The sequence below is a fragment of the Phyllobates terribilis genome, unplaced genomic scaffold (assembly GCF_046119375.1).
Source record: "Phyllobates terribilis strain yellow unplaced genomic scaffold, ASM4611937v1 Scaffold_11__3_contigs__length_659146591, whole genome shotgun sequence".
NCBI classification, from domain to species: Eukaryota; Metazoa; Chordata; class Amphibia; order Anura; family Dendrobatidae; genus Phyllobates; species Phyllobates terribilis.
The window spans coordinates 482281756-482302291 of NW_027362771.1; the positions used below are offsets into that span (position 1 = coordinate 482281756).

Sequence of the window (20536 nt, forward strand, 5' to 3'; positions counted from 1 at the left end):
AATGTGCTGAACAAGTCTGCTTTTCTAGAGGGGACAAAATTTAAGCCCATTGCTAAAACTTTAAGTTGTTCTGCAGATAGAATTGTAGCAGATAAGTTCACCACTGTGTAAGTGTCCGTCCCAGGGGTTGGTATGGAGTCAGTTTAGTATTTTCTCCTTCTCATGTAATATCAATGGGGTCTTATGGTGTTTCTTGCCTGCCCTGTGCCCTGATCGTTTTTTGACTGTGTTGATTGATGTATGCGAGGCATAACTTGGTTGGATATCCCATTGGTTTTGTTATTATTGTAAAACAAATCAAGTTCTGAACCACTTGCGTCTGCGCTGTCAGATGTAGCGTCTGAAGAATCCCACTCAGATGTGCTAAAACTGATGTTCTTGTGAAAGCGGTTGTTTTTGAGGATAGATTTAGGTGTGTAGTTTTTCCGTTCTTGTTGCCAGGTGTAAACTAGGTTATTCTTATAGTCTGAGAGCTCTCTGGTAAATTTCCGTTTTTTAATCGCTGTGATGGCGTCCTCATGTTCACTTTTTTTGCAGTTTATCTTTGAGAGTTGTATAATCAGGTTCTGTAGCAATTTTTTTCATGGATTCCTGTTGCTGGGAAATAGTAGTTTCTAAATCTTTGAGTTCTCCCCCTTCAATGACATGCTTTTGCAAAAAAACTTTTTTTAATCGCTTTTCATTAAACGTCATGATTTAAACTTCTAATCATTGGCGGTTACTGGAACCCTCTTGGGTTTTTTTCTTTCTCTGTTGTGGAGATCAATGGCCCAAAGTCATTTAACCCCTGAAAAATACCACTTATTCAAATCTGTTAAAATTGGCTATTTGCTCACTTTGATGCCCATCCTGATGACTAGAACCCCTTTAGGCAAGGTTAGAGTGACCTGAATTTGATGTGGGCCATCACAATATATGTAACGGTAGAGTGAGATCAGTGGCCCAACGTCATTTAACCCGTGAAAAATAGCAGTTACTTATTCAAATCTGTGAAAATTAGCTACTTGCCCACTTTGATGCCCATTCTGATGCCCAGAATCCATTTGGGCCGGGATAGAGGGACATGAATTTGATGCGGGCCATCACTATGTATGTAATCGTGGCATAAGATCAGTGGCCCAATGTCATTTAACCCTTGAAAAACACCAGTTACTTATTAAAATCTGTGAAAATTGGCTATTTGCCCACTTTGATGCCCTTTCTGATGCCCAGAGCCCATTTGGGTCAGGATGGAATAACCTGAATTTGATGCAGGTCATCACTATTTGTGTATTGGTGGTGTGAGATCAGTGGCCCAAACTCATTTAACCCCTGAAAAATACCACTTATTCAAATCTATAAAAATTTGCTATTTGCCCACAACCCATTTGGGCCAGGATAGAGTGACCTGAATTTGATGTGGGCCATCACTGTGTATGTAATGGTGGCATGAGATCAGTGACCCAATGTCATTTAACCCGTGAAAAACACCACTTATTCAAATCTGCGAAAATTTGCTATTTGCCCGCTTTGATGCCCGTTCTGATGGCCAGAACCCATTTGGGCCAGGATAGTGACCTGAATTTGATGTGGGCCATCACTGTGTATGTAATGGTGGCATGAGATCAGTGGCCCAATGTCATGTAACCCGTGAAAAACACCAGTTACTTATTCAAATCTGTGAAAATTGGCTATTTGCCCACTTTGATGCCTGTTCTGATGCCCAGAACCCCTTTGAGCCGGGATGTAATGACCAGAATTTGATGCGGGCCATCACTCTATATGTAATGTTGGTGTGAGATCAGTGGCCCAAAGTCATGTAACCCGTGAAAAATACCAGTTACTTATTCAAATCTGTGAAAATTGGCTGTTTGCACTTTGATGCCCGTACTGATGCCCAGAACACATTTGGGCCAGGCTGGAGTGACCTGAATTTGATGCGGGCAATCACTATCTGTGTATTGATGGTGTGAGATCAGTGGCCCAACATCATTTAACCCCTGAAAAACACCACTTATTCAAAACATCAAAATCGACTGTCTGCCCGCTTTGATGCCTGTTCTGATGCCTATAATCCATTTAAACCAGGATGGAGTGACCTGAATTTGATGTGGGGCACCCTGATCTATGTGTCTGCAGTGTGAGATCAGTGGCCCAAAGTCATTTAACCCTTTCAATACTGCCCTTCAGTGCCCACTTTGATGCTCATTTTTGCGCCAGTTTTATAAATTTTGTAGCTGCTTTTAAACATGTTCACATCAGGACACCTCACTGCATTATATTTTATGATTGCAATTTTTTATGTTTGTTGTTAAACCTGTAAAAAACAGAAAAAAAGAAATTGCCGAATAAGAAACTGGACGAATAAGAAACCAACATCAGTATCGTCAGATTAACCCTGTATCTGCACATCAATAGGGTTATCCGACCTGAAAGGTTCCCTTTAATTTAAATTCACTTATGAATCTCACGGGCAGTCTCAACTTTACCATTCACAACGTAGGAATATCTAGGAATATCCTCAGGACTCCGGCTACACTCAGATTAACATGGTAATTTATGGGCCAGTCACATTTGCATGTTTCAGATGTCACTGCCTACATGTGCGTCTGTTCACGAGTGTCCTGTGCCTGTCAACAGAACTGAAACTAGCATTGTTTTGTCTGAAAAACTGACTAGTGCATGCTACAGTCTTTCTACATGGAGCATCAGTTTAAAAATGGCCATGACACTACTTTAACATTCATGGCCTATCCTTAGGATAGGACAAAAATGTCTGATCAGTGGGGATGCAACACCCGGCACCCCCGCCAATCAGCTGTTCTGGCTGTTGGCGGTGGCCGGAACTGATTAGTTATGAAGCTGCACATCGCAGCTCCGTCTACTGTGTAGTGGCTGCGGCCGGGTACTCTATATCTATCCCCTATTGATTTGAAGAGTGGGCCTATGTGCGTCAGAGACAGAAGAGATAAGTAAAGGCCATAGCGGCAAAGGGAAAAGGATGTGGAACGGACTGAACATAGGATTCTTACAAACTGAACTGTAGTACGGAGCTGGGCTGTGGTGAAGTAAAGAGGGAAGGTGAAGATACAGGACAAGAGAGAAAAGAGGAAGGAATCTGTGTGTGGAAAATGTTCTGTTTTGAAAGAAACGTTCATGAAGATATCTGCTCCAATCTCCTGTATATAATCCCTTTACAGTTACCCTTGAGTAAAAAGTTTATTTTTGACTGATGGTCTCCCTCATTGAACCGTTCAACACATGGTCCTGGCAAACCAATGTCACCGGTTACATGAGGCCTGCACAGGCATAGCGCCCTCACAGCACAAGTCCACACACCCAGCCAGGGCCCCCACCTTCATGTAACGTGCCGGGGCGCAACAGACGAGTATTTCACCCATGGCTACCACCATGCGCCACGTTACAACTACAGGCCATTTCTTCATGTAAACACTCCCTGATCTGAAAAATTGGGGAGTTGAGGTCGGATGTGGGATTGCTCCATCAGTATATGCATGCCCTGCAAGGTCAGAAACATTACTAACACAATGTTCTACAATGCTCGTCTCCGAATCATACATGAAGGATTCTCTATATTCTTTACCACTCCAAGCGATGTATTTTAGCATTTACATTTCCATCTAGCACCAGGGAGTGACACCATACAAACCAGTTACTCCTTGTGTATCGCCACTGTTATCAAGAAAATTGATTCTCAATTCCACTATAGTAGGAGCTGCTGCTATTCACCCCATGGATAATATCTACAGAAGTGGACAAAATTGTTGATCCCCTTCTGTTAAAGTTAGAAAACTCGCTGTAGTCTCCGAAAGAACTTAACCGGTTCAGGACCGCCCACTGTACATAAACGTCGGCGCTGCCTGGGCTCTGTGCAGCGCCGACGTTTAAAAACGGTGGGTGGTCCCGCAGCGCTCAGGACCCCCAGGGTCCTGCTAGCGCTGCGGTACCGGTTCAGAGCGATAGCTCTGACATGTGGCATCATGGGGACCTGATTGGATCAGGTCCCCATGATGTTAACCTGTTCCTATCTTCTAGATGCCGCGATCCATAGCGATCGCGGCATTTAAAAGATAGGGACAGCCGGTGGTCGGCGATCGGGACCCCCCACATACCTGTCAGCGGCGGGGATCCCGGTGCTGTGACCTCTGACATCTTCGAGACCTGATTGGCTCAGGTCTCGATGATGTCAGCGTCACACCAGCCAATCAGAGAGATCACCAGGGAAGTTTGTTTTAGCAACAAACTTTCCCGGGCGATCTGCCTGATAAATGCAGTTTCTCCTCCGATCTCAGTGAGAGAGCAGAGGAGAAACAGTGTGACAAGAGCTGTCAGCCTTGCCACTGTGAAAGTAAAAAAAAAATAAAATAAAAAAGAAAGTAAGAGTTAGGGTTAGTGAGTCTGTCAGATCAGTCAGTCCTGTCAGATCAGTCCAGTCAGATCTGTCAGTCAGTCAGTCCTGTCAGATCAGTCCAGTCAGATCTGTCAGTCCTGTCAGATCTGTCAGTCAGTCAGTCCTGTCAGATCTGTCAGTCAGTCAGTCCTGTCAGATCTGTCAGTCAGTCAGTCCTGTCAGATCTGTCAGTCAGTCAGTCCTGTCAGATCTGTCAGTCAGTCCTGTCAGATCTGTCAGTCAGTCAGATCTGTCAGTCAGTCCTGTCAGATCTGTCAGTAAGTCAGTCCTGTCAGATCAGTCAGTCAGTCCTGTCACATCAGTCAGTCAGTCCTGTCAGATCAGTCCGGTCAGTCCAGTCCGGTCCCGTCCTTTCAGTCCGGTCCGTTCAGTCCAGTCAAAAAATATAAAAATAAAATGGCCCGTCAGACTTATACCGCAGAGGAGGTGTATGCCCTGCTGTGATCTGACACTGATGACAGCGCAATCTCAGATGGAGATGTGGATTTTGAGGGCTTTAGTAGCGGCGACACTGAGAGCTCAGAAATGAGCAGTGATTCTGGTCCATCCTCAAGCCCAAGGACCAGTACAGCAATAGGGGCAAATAGCGCTACTGGAGAAACGTCTCCAAATCAGGGAACACTGCCCAGTACAAGCGCTGTCCCTGCTACTAGTGAATTGGCGCACGCCAGTGTACAAGGGGCTTTGCCACATGATCTAGCATTTCCCAGATGGGAGGCTTCAGATTCGGCTGCTCCATTCAGCCCTGATTTCAACGCCACTCCTGGTATAAATGTGGAGGTGGAAGATTTTGGACCAATTCATTTTTTTAATTTGTTTTTTACAGACAGCTTGCTAGAGCATATTGTCGTGCAAACAAATTTATACGCGTCCCAATGCATAAGCCAGAATCCCTGATCTTACTATGCTAGGGCAAATTTATGGACACCAACTAATGTCCCGGAAATAAAAAAAATTTTAGGACTTACATTTGCCATGGGGCTTGTTAAAAAACCGAGCATTCGATCCTACTGGTCCAACCACCCTGTTCAAGCCACCCCTATGTTTTCAGTCATTCTGCCTAGGACCCGTTATGAAATGCTCATGCGGTTTTGGCATTTTAACGACAATAGTCAATGCCTGCCCAGAAATGCCCCAGAACATGACAGGTTATATAAAATTAGACCCATCATTGAAAATTTGTCAGAAAAATTCTTAAGCCTCTACACCCCAACACAAAATATTTCTATAGACGAGTCCCTTGTAAAATTCAAAGGAAGACTGCACCTCAAGCAATTTATCCCATCTAAAAGGGCAAGGTTTGGAATAAAGCTCTATAAAATGTGCGAAAGTTCAACCGGATACACATCCGCTTTTTGCATATATGAGGGGAAAGATAGCCAACTAAACCCACCAGGATGCCCTACTTATCTGGGGACATCTGGAAAAATTGTTTGGGAGCTGATAAGTCCATTTTTTCAAAAAGGCTACAATCTATATGTGGACAATTATTACACCAGCATACCCCTATTTAAAAGTCTGGTTGAACACAACATCGGGGCTTGTGGGACCATCCGTAAAAACCGTCAGGGGTTTCCACAACCATTGGTCAACCAAAAGTTTCAAAAGGGGCAGTCAGGGGCTGTACGCAACGGAGAGCTGCTTGCCCTGAAATATAGGGATAAGAGGGATATTTTTGTCCTCAGCTCAATCCACACATGCCACAAGGGCCACTGTAGAACTAGGATCCACCACTCCGAAGCAAAAACCTGTGTCAGTCATTGACTACAACAAACACATGGGGGGTGTGGACCTTGCAGACCAGGTTCTACAGCCATACCAGGTATCAAGAAAGTCCTATACCTGGTATAAAAAGTTGGTTATTTATTTGTTTCAGGTGGCCACATACAATTCTTTTGTGTTGTACAAAAAAGCAGGAAATTCAGATCCTTTTCTTGATTATCAAGAAAAGGTAATTGAAAATCTTGTCTTTCAAAGTGTTAGCCCCGCTCATCCATTAGAATCTGAGGATGTGAAAAGACTCACTGAGCGACATTTTATTGCACTTATTCCAGCAACGGAAACAAGAAGGAACCCCCAGAAAAGATGTCGTGTATGTACTAAGAGAGGAATGAGGCGTGATACCCGCTACTATTGCCCACAATGCCCATCATTGCCAGCCTTATGCGTCACTGACTGCTTTAAAATCTTCCACACAGAACCACGTTTTTAAACTGTAAAAATGTATCCCAATTTGTCATTCAAACATTTGGTTCATTTAGTGAATGACACATTCGAGTAGAGCTCACTTAATTTCCAGGGGGGGTTCTCCAGAATCTAAACCTTCCATTGCGTGCTTGTTTCTGGAAATCATCCATTGAGTTAAAATGGTCACTAAACCCATAGATGAATTCCCAGAGGGGTTTCATTTCCAAAATGGGGTCACTTCAGGGGGGATTCTTTAGCTCTGGTACTCTGAAAAGTGCCAGAACAGCATAATCCCCCCTGAAGTGACCCCATTATAGAAATGACACCTCTGTGGGAATTCATCTATGGGTTTAGTGACCATTTACCTATCTACTTATTTTCCCACCACTAGATTAATTTATACAGAGGAGTAGATTGTAAAATTCGGTCACTTGTTGTGGGTTTCCTCTGTTTAGGCACCTCAGGGGCTCTCCAAATGCAACATGGCGTCCGCTATCCATTCCAGTCAAATTTCCATTCCAAAAGTCAAATGGCGCTCCTTACCTTCCGAGCCATGCCGTGCGCCCAAACAGTGGCTTTGCACCACATATGGGGTATCAGCGTGCTCAGGAGAAATTGCACAACACATTTTGGGGTCCATTTTTTCTGGCTGCCCTTGTGAAAATTAAAAATTTGAGGCTAAAGTAGCAGTTTTGTGTTAAAAATGTGTTTTTTTATTTTCACACTTCAACATTATAAAATTCTGTGAAGCCCCTGGGGGTTCAAGGTGCTCACCACACATCTAGATAAGTTCCTTGAGGGGTCTAGTTTCCAAAATGGGGTCACTTGTTGGGGGTTTCCTCTGTTTAGGCACCTCAGGGGCTCTCCAAATGCAACATGGCGTCCGCTATCCATTCCAGTCAAATTTCCATTCCAAAAGTCAAATGGCGCTCCTTACCTTCCAAGCCATGCCGTGCGCCCAAACAGTGGCTTTGCACCACATATGGGGTATCAGCGTGCTCAGGAGAAATTGCACAACACATTTTGGGGTCCATTTTTTCTGGCTGCCCTTGTGAAAATTAAAAATTTGAGGTTACAGTAGCAGTTTTGTGAAAAAAAGTTAAATGTTCATTGTTTTCTTCCACATTCCAAAAATTCCTGTGAAGCACCTGAAGGGTTAATAAACTTCTTGAATGTGGTTTTGAGCACCTTGAGGGGTGCAGTTTTTAGAATGGTATCACTTTTGGGTATTTTCTGTCATAAAGGCTCCTCAAAGTCACTTCAAATGTGATGTGGTCCCTAAAAAAAATGTTTTTGTAAATTTTGTTGTAAAAATGAGAAATCGCTGGTCAACTTTTAACCCTTATAGCTTCCTAACAAAAAAAAATTTTGGTTCCAAAATTGTGCTGATGTGAAGTAGACATGTGGGCAATGTTATTTATTAACTATTTTGTGTGATATATCTCTCTGATTAAAGGGCATGAAAATTCAAAGTTTGAAAATTGCAAAATTTTCAAAATTTTCGCCAAATTTCCGATTTTTTCACAATCAAACGCAAGTGATATCAAAGAAATTTTACCACTATCATGAAGTACAATATGTCACAAAAAAACAATCTCAAAATCAGAGGGATCTGTTGAAGCGTTCCAGAGTAATTACCTCATAAAGTGACAGTGGTCAGAATTGAAAAAATTGGCCCGGTCACGAAGGCAAAAACAGGCTCTGGCGCGAAGTGGTTAAAACTGACTGAAGTCATTTTCAATTTAAATTTGCTGAATATCAAATAATGAGAATCAGACATTGATTCTGATTTGTGGTTCAATGGAAAAATTTAAATAAATAAACTAATGAAAATGTCCTGGACAAAAATGATAGGAACCTTAATATTTTGTAGCACAACCTTGTGAGGCAAACAAACAATTTCTGTAATTCTCAATGAGACGTCTGCACATGTCCACAGGTATTTTGTCCACTCCTCAGGAACAAACTGCTCCAGTTGGATCAGATGTGAAGGAGCCTTCTCCAGACAGCAGCTTTCAGCTTGTTCCACAGATGTTCAACAGGATTTAGATCAGGGCTCATAGAATCCACTTCAGAAGCATCCAATGTTTTTCTCTTAGCTTTTCTTGGATGTCTTTAGCTGTGTTTTGGGTCATTTTCCTGTTGGAGGACCCATGACCTGTGACACTTTCTGACACTGGGCAGCACATTTCGCTCCAGAATGCCTTTATAGTCTTGAGATTTCATTGTACCCTGCACAGACTCAAGACACCCTGTGCCAGATGCAGCAAAGCAGCCCCAAAACATAAACGAGCCTCCTCCATGTGTCACAGCAGGTACAATTTTCTTTTCGTTGTATACTGCAATTTTTGCATCTGTAAACATAGACCTGATGTGACTTGCCAAAAAGCTCCAGTTTTGTCTCATCTGTCCAAAGGACATCCTCCCAGTAACTTTGTGAATCGTCAATATGCATTGTGGCAAATTCCAGTCTCACTTTTTTATGATTTACTTTCAGTGGTTTCCTCCTTGATTGTCTTTCATGAAGTCCACTGAGGACAAGACAGCAACACATGATGCTTGATGCTATCTGACAATTATGTACCTTGACCCTGGCGTTCACCTCTAATCTCTTTGAAAGTTGTTCTGGGCTCTTTGGTTACCATTCGTATTATTAGTCACTTCAATTTGTCTATCAATTTTCCTCTTGAGGCCACATTCAGGGAGGTTGGCTAGTCCCATAGACCTTAAACTTCAGAATAACATGTGCAACCGTAGTAACAGGAACATCAAGCTGTTTGGAGATAGTCTTATAGCCTATACTTTTAACATGTCTGCCTATAATTTACTTTCTAATCTCCTGAGACAACGCTCCTCTTACCTTTCTTTTGTCCATGATCAATGTGGTAAATACCATAAACAGCAAAGTGGCTACTTTTCACTAGTGATGAGAGTATGTTCTGTTAACCCTTTCGGCGAGCATGCTCTGGTGCTCGCAGAGTATCTTCGGCAGTGCTCGTTGTTATGTTTTCATCACTCAGTGCTCATGATTTGCGACTGTTTGACAGCTTTACTACTTGTGAGAAATGCCTAAGAAACAGGCATTCCTCACATGTATTGAAGCTGTCAAACAGTCGCAAATCATGCACACAGCGAGACTAAAACATAACACCCGAGCACGCTGAAGATACTCAAGAAACACCCGAGCATGCTTGCTCATCACTACTTTTCACCCTTTAAATAGGCAGACTGACTGATTACAAGTTTGTAGACATCTGTGATGCTAATTACTGGACACATCTTAGTTTAACGTCCCTATGGTCAAGTTCTTTTAAATCTTTTTCAAGGGTACCAGAATTTTTGTCCAGTCCATTTTCATTATTTTTGTTTTCTGTTGAACCACAATTCAAAAGTAGTGATGAGCGAGTATGTTCTGTTAACCCTTTCGCCGAGTATGCTTGGGCCGAGCTCCGAGTATTTACAGCTGCTCGGTGATATGGTTGAATCGCTCCCGTGTGCATGATTTGCAACTGTTTTGACAGCTTTATTACATGTGAGGAATGTGTAAGGAGACATTTCTCACATGTATCAAAGCTGTCAAACAGTCGCAAATCATGCACACGGGAGCGATTCAACCATATCACCGAGCAGCTGTAAATACTCGCTCGGCCCGAGCATACTCGGTGAAAGGGTTAACAGAACATACTCGCTCATCACTATTCAAAAGCAATGTTGGATTCTCATTAGCTGATATTAAGTAAATTTACACTGAAAATACTGTAATTTTCAGACTATAAGATGCACTTTTTTACACCCAAATTTGATGGGAAAATGGGGGTGTCTTATAATCTGAATACAGAGCAACCGGGGGTGAGGAGGAATGGTTGCGGTGGAGAGGAGTCCCAGGAGGCAGGGTCGCTGCTGCAGGAGTGGGGCAATGCTGTGGGCCCCAGGTTGGGAGGAGGGGTTGTTCGGCAGTGGAAAGCCCCAGGCTTTCACAAAATGTTGACGGAGTCCCCACACTTCATTTTCACTGGGATGAAATCCACGTTATATGTATCCCTAAGAGCCAGGATCGTGGTGAATAATATGCCATCATTTTCATTAAAAAAGGGAATCTAACTGGGCTGTCCCCTATCCTGGCCTTATTGGCTTAGGCTATTGCCGCTCTAGCAATAACCATTCGTTCTCCTTTAATTAAGGGTATTTTCATAGCTGTCAAGAGCAAGAAGTCCAACAATGGAGATGGCATCAAAAAAAAAAAACTCCAGTTAGACTATTATAATACAGCAGAAGGCAAAATCTAACTTAACAATAACAGTTAAAAGAGCTCATGCTCAAAAGAAACCATAAGTAAATGAAGTATACACAAATATGAAGTACTCAGTGATGCCAGTACATGCAATAAAGGTTACAATGTCACCCAATTTTCTAGTGGCTCAAAGTCAGGTCCCAGACCAGGAAAACATGGACAGAGGGGTAGTCAACCTATAATCCCATTGTGCCCTGTATGACTCCCACCTTACACTGCTCATAATATATCAGCTTTGTCAATAGCATGTTTCCTATTGAATGTACAAGCTTGGTCAAAATTGTAATCTCTTATATTTTACTGAATGTAATGTCATAGGTGACTGAACTTGTCATGCGCTAAATAGATTTACCATGAATTGTTATACAAGTTCTCAAAATGAATTTAAAAACTTGGGTAGATGGCAAGGAAATGTACACAAACCATAGGAGTTTGGAGCAAATCCTTCATTCTGGTATGGGCTACTTGTTTCTTCATGAACACTCAATTTCCATGGGTGGTGCCCAATAAAGTGTGCCTGCTGGGTATTACAGATGAGTTACTGAAGGGTCTTATGTCCCATTTTTCTGCGCTAGGAAAATTATAATGCCATGGAAATCCACAGGAGTCACCTGTATGCTCCGTTAGCAGCAATTGGTCAAATATATTGCACTATATAAAGTCCTCTAATATACGTGCGTACAAGTTTGTTAAGATATGGGGAAGGTGATCAGCAATAGCAAATACTGCCCAATAGCATTTCCCAGCAGAGCTCTCCGCATAGTTAGTTCCATCATATTTGCAGAAGAGGTTACTAAGGCCATGGCCCCACTATCAGTATTCGGTCAGTATTTTTTCTCAGGAGTGGGAGCCAAAACCAGGTGAGGAACAATCAGAGAAAAGTATAATAGAAACAAGTCACCAATTCTGCATTTATCACCCACTCCTGGTTTGGGCTCCCACTCAAGAAAAAATACTGACCGAATACTGACCAAATACTGATAGTGGGGCTGTGGCCTTAATGACATCAGGGAGGGGGTTGGATAGGTAAGGGAATGGCTATGATTGGATGTTGTGCATGAGGATGTGTGTTGAGTTTATTGCTATAGGATTTTTTTTTAAGAAGCTACTTTACAGTATTCATTTAGAGTGGGAAGTATGTTATGGACCCATCTTATACTCCGAACACAACAACTGGGTAAAATGCTCTCATCACCTTAGCCCCTTTCCGACGTGGTCAGAAATAGTATGCACGTCGGAAAGGCCGGTTCAGCGGTGGCTCCGGCGCTGAGCCCACACTGAACCGAGCACATGTCAGCTGATTATTACAGCTGACATCTGCCTGCAACAGCAGATCCACCTTTGGCTGTTAACTGGTTAAATGCCGCCGTCAATCTCTGACAGTGGCATTTAACAGTGCCGAGCCGGAAGCGCATCACTTACCCCACCCATCGGTGACCCCATCACGTGATCATGGGTCACTGATGGGTGGGCATGACAACCCTGGGTCTGCAGCAGACCCCAGTGGTTGTCATGTAAAGATTGCTATGAGCGCCACCTAGTGTTCAGTACTCCTAGCACAGGAGCATTTCTGCTACATAGAGGTGATCTGCTCATCACCTCTATGTAGCAGAGGCGATCAGACAGTTGCTGCTTCTACTCTCCACAATTGAAGCATGCAAAAAGAGTAAAAAAAAAAAAAGTTTTAAAAAATATTTAAAAAAAAGTTTAAAATCACCCCCCTTTTGCCCCATTCAAAATAAAAAATAAACCCCGCGTACATATTTGGCATCGCCGCGTTCAGAATCGCCCAATGAATATAAAAAATGAAATTAATCTGATCGGTAAATAGCTTAATGAGAAAAAAAATTCCAAATGGCAGAATTACGTTGTTTTTTTTATCGCTGCAACATTGCAATAAAATGCAATTACGGGCAATCAAAACATCGGATCTACCACAAAATGGTATCAATAAAAACGTCAGCCCGGCACGCAAATTTTTTTTGCAATTTCGCAGAACTTGGAATTTTTTTGCCTGTTTTCTAGTACATGATATTGTAAAACTAGTAATGGCGTTTAAAAGTACAACTCGTCCCGCAAAACACAAGCCCTCACATGGCCATATTGACAGAAAAATAATGAGGCTATGGCTCTGGGAAGGGGAGCAAAAAACGAAAACTCAAAAGGAAAATGCCCCGGTCATGAAGGGGGTTAAAGTAGCTTCAATAAATATTGATTTTATTATTACATAATTTGTATTATTCTACAGGCTGCTGATAGGACAAAAAAAATTTTAAACGAAAACCACAAATATTTCATATTAAACAGCATTTATTGAGACTGAATCTAAAGTGCTGAACTTCAGCATGTCAGATTTAAGATTTCTTTGCTGCTGCAGCTTTTTTGGCCTTGGTTGCTGCTGCTTTTGTTGCCTTGGGGGCTGCTGCAGGTTTAGCTGCTGCAGGCTTGGCTGCTGGAACTTCCTTTGCTGCTGCTGCCGCCGCCTTGGTTGCTGCAGCCTTGGTTAATACGGCTTTACGCTTGTCCTGTCTTTTTTTAAACTAAAAAATCAAATTAACAAGTGTCAATCGGTGAGGTTCAAGAAAGTTTGCAAAAATAAAATAAAAATGTATATGTATACTGGGAACAGCTGAGCATGCCAAAATTATAGGCAAGAAGGTCCAATACTCACATTTTCAGCCTGGCGCAGGATGGCGTTGCGTTTTGCAGTCTTTGCATATGGATTGAGCCTCATCATAATTCTCAAGTTCTTCAGTGGGTTCTTCTTGAGTTCTCTGCGCTTCACCCTCTTGCTGTAATTGAAGTACATACAAGGTCAGTTTTATCCTTTATATATAGACAAGGCCTTGTCTACTTTTCAGCAGTCAGAGCTTCCGTTCAAGTCACAACGTTTCAGAAACACGGACCAATGAAGTGGAAATCATCATACAACGAAAATGTTACTATAAAAATATTAAGTGCTTCAATAAAAACAAAAAAGGATTCCTTACATTGGACGACGTAGAACCTTCTGGATCTCTTGACTCTTTAGGATACGGCTGAGATCTGTGTTTGACATTTTGTGCATAGGAAGGCTGCAGGTAAAGAATTACACATTAAAAATAGCATTGCTCTAGAGATTTTTATGGAATAAGAAGGCAGCCTGCTGTTATTCAGAACTTCTACAAATATCATGGAGTATCAGAAACACGGACCATAGAAGTGTTGCTCATCATGAAACAGATATGCCACAGATATATATAAAATCAGATATGCCACAAATCTCGATCCTGCCAGTAGCAATATAGTAAAAGGTTACATGAAGCCTAAGAAAATGTTCATCACATACTTGTAATCTGCCTTCAGGGAAGCTGGTTTGCGCCATGTGCCATAGAGATCATCCAGTTTGCGGAAGGCACTTTCTGTCCAAATGCAGAACCGTCCAACATGACCACCAGGAGCCAACCTCAAAAGGTTCAGTTTGTTGACACCGAGGAGTGTGATTCCTAGAAGGTATACATATATATTATTCCATTTGGACACAGTTATCAGGGTGCATTTAACATTTTGTTGATTTCCAGCAGGGTCAGAACTTCCATAAAATCACAGGTTTCAGAAACACGGACCAATGAAGTGGAAGATCATCATTCCTCAGCGGACATAGTAGAGCATTCACTGTACCTGGGATATTTCTGAAGGCTTTAACAATGCCATTATCTTCATTGTAAATTACACAAGGTCCTCTGCGCTGGATGCGACGACGGTTTCTCATTTTACCTTTACCAGCACGAATACGTTGGGAAGCATAGACCTGGGCGGAAGAGCTTTGTGTTAATGATGAAGATGGCAAAACAATGAAACTTTGGTTTCAACCAAATCTGTTTGACAGAGGGATAGGCAGATTACTAAAGGCTTTCAGTTTGCATAAATGCCACTTGCATGGAGTGTGCAGTCACAGTGACTGCAGGCTTTTTAGACCACCAGACAACCCTTTTACCCAGTGTCAATCATTGTCTTAGCTGACAAATGATCATAGAAAGTGTGTACAGACTGGCTTAATTAAATGGAATCTCTTCAGGGTTTTGCTGCCCCATCTGAGAGCAGCATAATGTGGAGACAGTTACGGAATCCAGAGCTTTCACAATTACTGCACTTCTTGTTGTAGTTTTGAGAAAAACTATGCATTTGCTGCAGCTCTGCCTGTCCTCTCAAGCTGTATAACCTCTGTCCACCATCATGGTCTGCTTTCTGCCTACGCACTGTGTAAGCCAAAAGCGGTCAGTGGTGTGGGACAGACCGTTGAGAGGACAAGACTAGTAAACCAGTAGCAATGCAGTCATTGATGTTTAGACACCATTTTAGCAAATCTACAGTAAGCAGCCCAGTGACACATTGCTGGAATCAGGGCATCTGCCCCTGAATTATGCCCTCTCAAATAAGGTAAAAAAAACACTTGGTGAGTTTTTAACCTCTCTGGGATAGGGAGATTTAGTTTTTTTCCCCTCACCTTTTCCCAAGGGGCATAAGAATTTTTTATGCATGTTTTTTGGGGAACGAGATGTAGTTTTCAATTACATCAATGATTGTATCATATGTACTAAAAATGTGAAAGATTAAAATTGGGGGAGAAGAAAAAAACAAAAAACATCCGAAGTTCCACCACAGTTTTTCAGATTTTATGGGGGTTTGGGAAACTGGTAACCAAAAAACTGCAAATCTGGCGTTTAGAATTTGTTTTCGGTGTTCCATCAGATGTTTTAAATAATTTAACCCTTTGATAGACTGGATTTATGTGGATGTGGCAATACCAATTATGTTTATTATAACTGGGAATGGGGAGGAGGGGTACTTTAAACTTTAAAACATAAAAATAAAGTTTTAAACATTAGTTACCCTTAGGGACTTTAAATTGCAATAGCTGGGGTAATGAGAGCCTTTAGCAGGGCCCTAGCCATTATGGAAACACACAGGACCATCACGAATGTATAGCAGTGGGTGCGTGCATCGGCAGTAGCACTATTATAATGCCACTGTCGGTGACTCATGGCAGCATTCAAGTAGTTAAATAGCAGCGATCTCTGCTAGTTTAGATTGCGGCTGTTGAAAGCTCAGGAGTTTTGCCAGATCCATACAGGGAAGGTGCCGACATTTGCCCTGCATGGATAAGACACAGCTTGAGCCCCACTCCATACTCTCGCACCCTGGACGTGATATCCATGTATATGGCAAGGTGTGCAAAGGTGTTACGGATCTGTCACCAGAACTCACAATGGAAACTGTATACATTATAAAGATCTCAGACCTGATTAGGTTAGTATACTCACATTAGAAATAGAGGTCCGAATGGGTACATAATATTGTGAACGTTTACATTTTAGGAGTCCAGCTCTAGCTAGAATGCTCATTTCAATGTCAGGGTAATAGTCATTCCTATATGAGATTTCACAGTAACTACACCAGCTTCATCAAATCCAAGATTTATCTTGTGTATGCAGCTCATTTTATGACATTTGGCGGCAGATATGCTTCATCATAATCTTCCAGGGGCACAAACATGCAGGTGAAGGCAAAAAAAATCTCAATATAAGCATATTATCCACCAAGTTACCGCACTTTAACATCTGTGACCAGGAAAGTAGATATTTGTAAATAAGAGTGATCCGAAAATAAGTGGAACAAGCAAAATCAGGATTTTTCCTGCCAGCCATTAGTTCTTTACCAGGAGCCCTTCATATATAACGTCCAGCACAAGTAATGGGAATCACATCTTCAATTCTAGTTTGAAGAACATTTGTTGGGGTGGGAATGAGGAGTGTGCAGACCGCTACCATCCACACAAGTTCTTCTGAGCAGAAGATAACGAGTTCATATTACAGGGCTGTGGAGTCAGTATAAAATGGACTGACTCCAACTGCTAAAATATATAATAAATTGGGTACAGCAGTTCAATGCAGTTTGTGGGGAATATTTTTTCATAAAAATTTCGCAGTTATGAAATGTCTGTCCTATTCCTGATCTAAGGGTCTAGACTTTTAGCCGAGATGAATCTGTGCTACAGTAAATTTATCACTTTAAACATGAGCCATATATGAGGGAGTGGTGGAGTTGGAGTCATGGAAATTGAGGAGTCGGAGGTTTGGCTTACCGACTGCACAGCCATGGTGCATAACCAAATGGAGTTTCTGTAAGGCCACTGGTTTACCATTACAGAATTTTTGGAGGCAGTGAAAACTGGTGAAGAAAGAAGGCTTTGACTCATCATGCCAAGTCCCTCACCTTCTTGATGTCATTCCAGGCTTTCAGTTTCTTTAGCAACAGGACTGCCTCCTTTGTTTTCTTGTAGTTTTCAACTTTATCTTCTACAACCAGTGGGACCTCTGGGATTTCCTCAATACGGTGGCCTGAAGGTAAAATGTGTGGTCATAATCCAGTGTAATACAGTAAATGAAGCCATTAAGAAACCGGTCTGCAGCAGATTTTAGTGCATCTTTTAGCGACCATACGATAATACTTACAGAGGACCCCAACCCCCATATACAGTGAAGTAGCAAGGACCCTACAACCTCTTTATATAAACCTAGTTGCCATGAATACCTCAATGTATTTTGCGAACCCCACTCCCCACGTTGTGCACAGCTCCAAAGAGTGCCCTTTACCTCGGTAATCCCCTTTAATGTGGGTGACATTTGTTACGTCATCTACACAGCGCGTACAATCTCACACCCGTGCAGATCTGATCTAACCCAGCAAGGCGAAACTGGCTCTTCCCCGTTGAAGGAAAAACCTCCTCTCGTCAACAGCATCTACATCAAAGGCAGAGGGGCAAAAATTGCTGGCACAGAGTATGGTCCAGACCTCTACTGAACCACTCCGCGCCTACAGCAAAACACATGTAGAAGGCATTCGATGTATGCCTGGCTAGGTTTATAAAGTCTAAACGTGGAGACAATGGATTATATTGGGAAAAACCTGGTGACAGATTGCCTTTAACAATTGCAATCACTACTGTAGCTCTTCAGTTTAGGCTACGTTGTAGCAGCAGGTTACACAGAAGGGACTAGCTACTAGTTCACAATCAATGAGGAGATTTTCATTACCTAACATTGTTGTATATGGTCATGATGCTGGAGAACTTGCCCACATTTGCAAGACTAGCGATGGGAGGTCAGCGTGCAGTTTTCGCTCACCATCCTGCATACTGGCACAGGATGGGTAATCACACAAAGCACCAGTGGTCTATATTGGAGAAACCATCTACCCAGATTACTAACCTTTAGACATGACAAGTGCAGGCAGGGCAGAGGCAGCCAATGCAGAGCAAACGGCATATCTCTTCTGAGTTACATTAACTCTACGATGCCAGCGCCTCCAGGTCTTGGTAGGGGCAAACATTCGCCCTCCACGGCACATCTATAAGCACGAGTTAAGGGAAAAACTTTGTAACATACAAGATCTAAGAGTTCAAAAGGCTATTGTCAAACATTCTCGCTCAGAAGTGAGGTTGTCGTCAGTCAGCCACATTTGCTTTATGACAGCAGGCAACTGTCGCAGAATGTGGAGTAAGACGCAAATTACGACATCATTGCAAGTTAAAAGTAGTTAGTGACGCTAAAGGATACGTTTCCAAATGCACCCTGACCGGAGCGGTGCGTTCCACCCCCACGGACACGGGGAATACGGGCGACGGCCCTACCTGTTCCCCATGATTCGGCACTGGTCTGGTGACCTGGAAACATAAAAGCTGAGTTAACATTTATAATTTCACAACACATTAGCTTCTTTATAGTCTTCCATTTCACATCAGAACTTCCACAATTATCATTAGTTTCAGAAACACGGACCAATGAAGTGGATCTCATCATAATGACAGGATCTAAAGAAATTACCCATCACATAACAGGCTGGTACTGTCAGGCCTCCCAGGTAGGAGTACGGCCGCTGTATTCCACATGTTACATGCAGGCTTTCCCTGAATTAAAAGCCCCTAAGGGATCCGCAAGTTCATATTTTAGGTCAAGAACACAAGACCATTGAATGGACCCATCTGAATGAGGCCTTAGGAGTCGGCTTTCGCTCAATGTCAATGTCTTGTGATCATGAAGCAGTAGGATACATCACAGCCTGTATGTGCGGAGATTTTTCCAGCGCATACATGGAAAAAAAAGCCATTAATGTGATAGTCTTTCATTACCCCCCTCTAATTAACATACATACCGGCACGTTCGCTGACTGCATATGGCTGCCTGTTGTTCTTGCGCAGGTTGGTGTGCACAAAGTTGACAATATCTGGGCGTATAGGAGCCTTGAACACAGCGGGCATAGTCACATTTTTGCCAGATGCTTCTCCCTTTTCGGAGTACACCGATATCAGAGGACGAGTGCAGGCCTAGAGGGGGGACAGAATGGAGTTCAGGTCACAATATCCCACATGTACTGACGCACAGGACAGCTCGCTTTATGCTCAGACTCCAGTGTCGTCAGTCCGTGGTACCAGCTTACTGACAGCAGGCAACTGTCGCTGGATGCCAGGTAAGACGCAAATTACACCATCACCGCATAAAGGGCATATACAAAAGTGACCAAACGGAGGAAAGTTTTACAAATTTATTTTATGGAAACTTAAAGGGGTCATCTCATGTTAAGTGTTATGGAACACAACCCTCTCATTCCAGAAGCAGGGAGTAGATTGCTCCTGCTTGATAGTTCAGACTAGAGGCAGCAGCGAACAACAACTGAAAACAGACAGGATTGGGAGCTCACAGCAAGCAGCGCTTACAAGCTCTATGGGAAGGAGCTGGTAAACATGATCAGGCCAAAGGCAAAACTACAGACCACAAAGTTCTTGTGAGCAGAGGATTTTAACAAGTGTGATCCCCCTCCACACATTTAAAGGGGGATTGAGCAAGAAAGCAATTAAATGGGGGAAAAAAAAAGACTAGTACGCCCAAGGATCACACTGAGGTTAGTGATCGGCTGCAGCGATCATGTGGATGCACTGAGCACAATCACCACAGATTGTCAGGGATTTAATATATTGGGTCTCTTTAAACTTTCCATTCTGTTATTTAATATTGTCCAGAAGGTTAAAAAGTAATAATAGAATCCCCCTCTGCAATATATAATGATAGCGGGAGTCATGTGCTCCGCTCCATGTCACGTCCCATAAGCCCCAACACTACACGGCCGCCCCCCACCACGTGTACACCGAGCGCCCGCATGTGCCGCCTCACAGCCCATGGCCGGTCCCGGCCTCCCCACACGCGGCAGTAACGTGGCTCCGGCCTAGCACATCCCGGCGGCCCCCAGCCCCGCACACCCCGGGCGCACTCCTCGCACCACCCGTCACTCGTGCCCATAATCCCAGGCTGCCGGCATAAGACCAGCGCCCGCACACAGACTCACCATGCTGACCGCCGGCTCCGGGCTGCTGCTCGATGGCGGCCACAGACAGAAAAGGGAGGAGATACCGCACGGCGTAGCTATATCCCCCCGCCGGGAAGAGGAGTGGCGACGGAACCTGATTCCATCCGAACAAATGTCATAGAAAACAACCAGAAAGGAACATTACACCACGATAAATATCGTAAACCGCCCAATATCGTGACAGTACTCAGGCTTTGACGGTTATGTGTGAACAATGCCGATAATCCAGTCACTTGTACGGGGAC

The 20536-nt window shown here is 43.1% G+C and overlaps 1 protein-coding gene and 6 non-coding genes across 7 annotated transcripts; all 7 read right to left on the reverse strand.

Moving 5' to 3' along the window:
• Positions 1 to 13181: 13181 nt before the first annotated feature.
• Positions 13182 to 20425, reverse strand: RPL4 (ribosomal protein L4). Its single transcript, XM_073653452.1, has 10 exons — positions 20271 to 20425; positions 19083 to 19254; positions 18488 to 18594; positions 18140 to 18278; positions 17145 to 17269; positions 14550 to 14679; positions 14218 to 14374; positions 13880 to 13963; positions 13561 to 13681; positions 13182 to 13429 (listed from the first exon to the last, which is right to left on the reverse strand). The coding sequence occupies exons 1-10, from the start codon at positions 20271 to 20273 to the stop codon at positions 13244 to 13246; spliced, it is 1224 nt and encodes a 407-aa protein (XP_073509553.1). The 5' UTR covers positions 20274 to 20425; the 3' UTR covers positions 13182 to 13243.
• Positions 13750 to 13821, reverse strand: LOC141168031 (small nucleolar RNA SNORD18). Its single transcript, XR_012251787.1, has one exon. It is a non-coding gene; the product is annotated as a small nucleolar RNA SNORD18 (small nucleolar RNA).
• Positions 14038 to 14109, reverse strand: LOC141168032 (small nucleolar RNA SNORD18). The gene has a single exon (XR_012251788.1). It is a non-coding gene; the product is annotated as a small nucleolar RNA SNORD18 (small nucleolar RNA).
• LOC141168030 (small nucleolar RNA SNORD18) lies at positions 14451 to 14521 on the reverse strand. Its single transcript, XR_012251786.1, has one exon. It is a non-coding gene; the product is annotated as a small nucleolar RNA SNORD18 (small nucleolar RNA).
• On the reverse strand, positions 18355 to 18455 carry LOC141168035 (small nucleolar RNA SNORD16). Its single transcript, XR_012251791.1, has one exon. It is a non-coding gene; the product is annotated as a small nucleolar RNA SNORD16 (small nucleolar RNA).
• Positions 18665 to 18735, reverse strand: LOC141168029 (small nucleolar RNA SNORD18). Its single transcript, XR_012251785.1, has one exon. It is a non-coding gene; the product is annotated as a small nucleolar RNA SNORD18 (small nucleolar RNA).
• LOC141168037 (small nucleolar RNA SNORD16) lies at positions 19327 to 19425 on the reverse strand. Its single transcript, XR_012251793.1, has one exon. It is a non-coding gene; the product is annotated as a small nucleolar RNA SNORD16 (small nucleolar RNA).
• Positions 20426 to 20536: the final 111 nt, after the last annotated feature.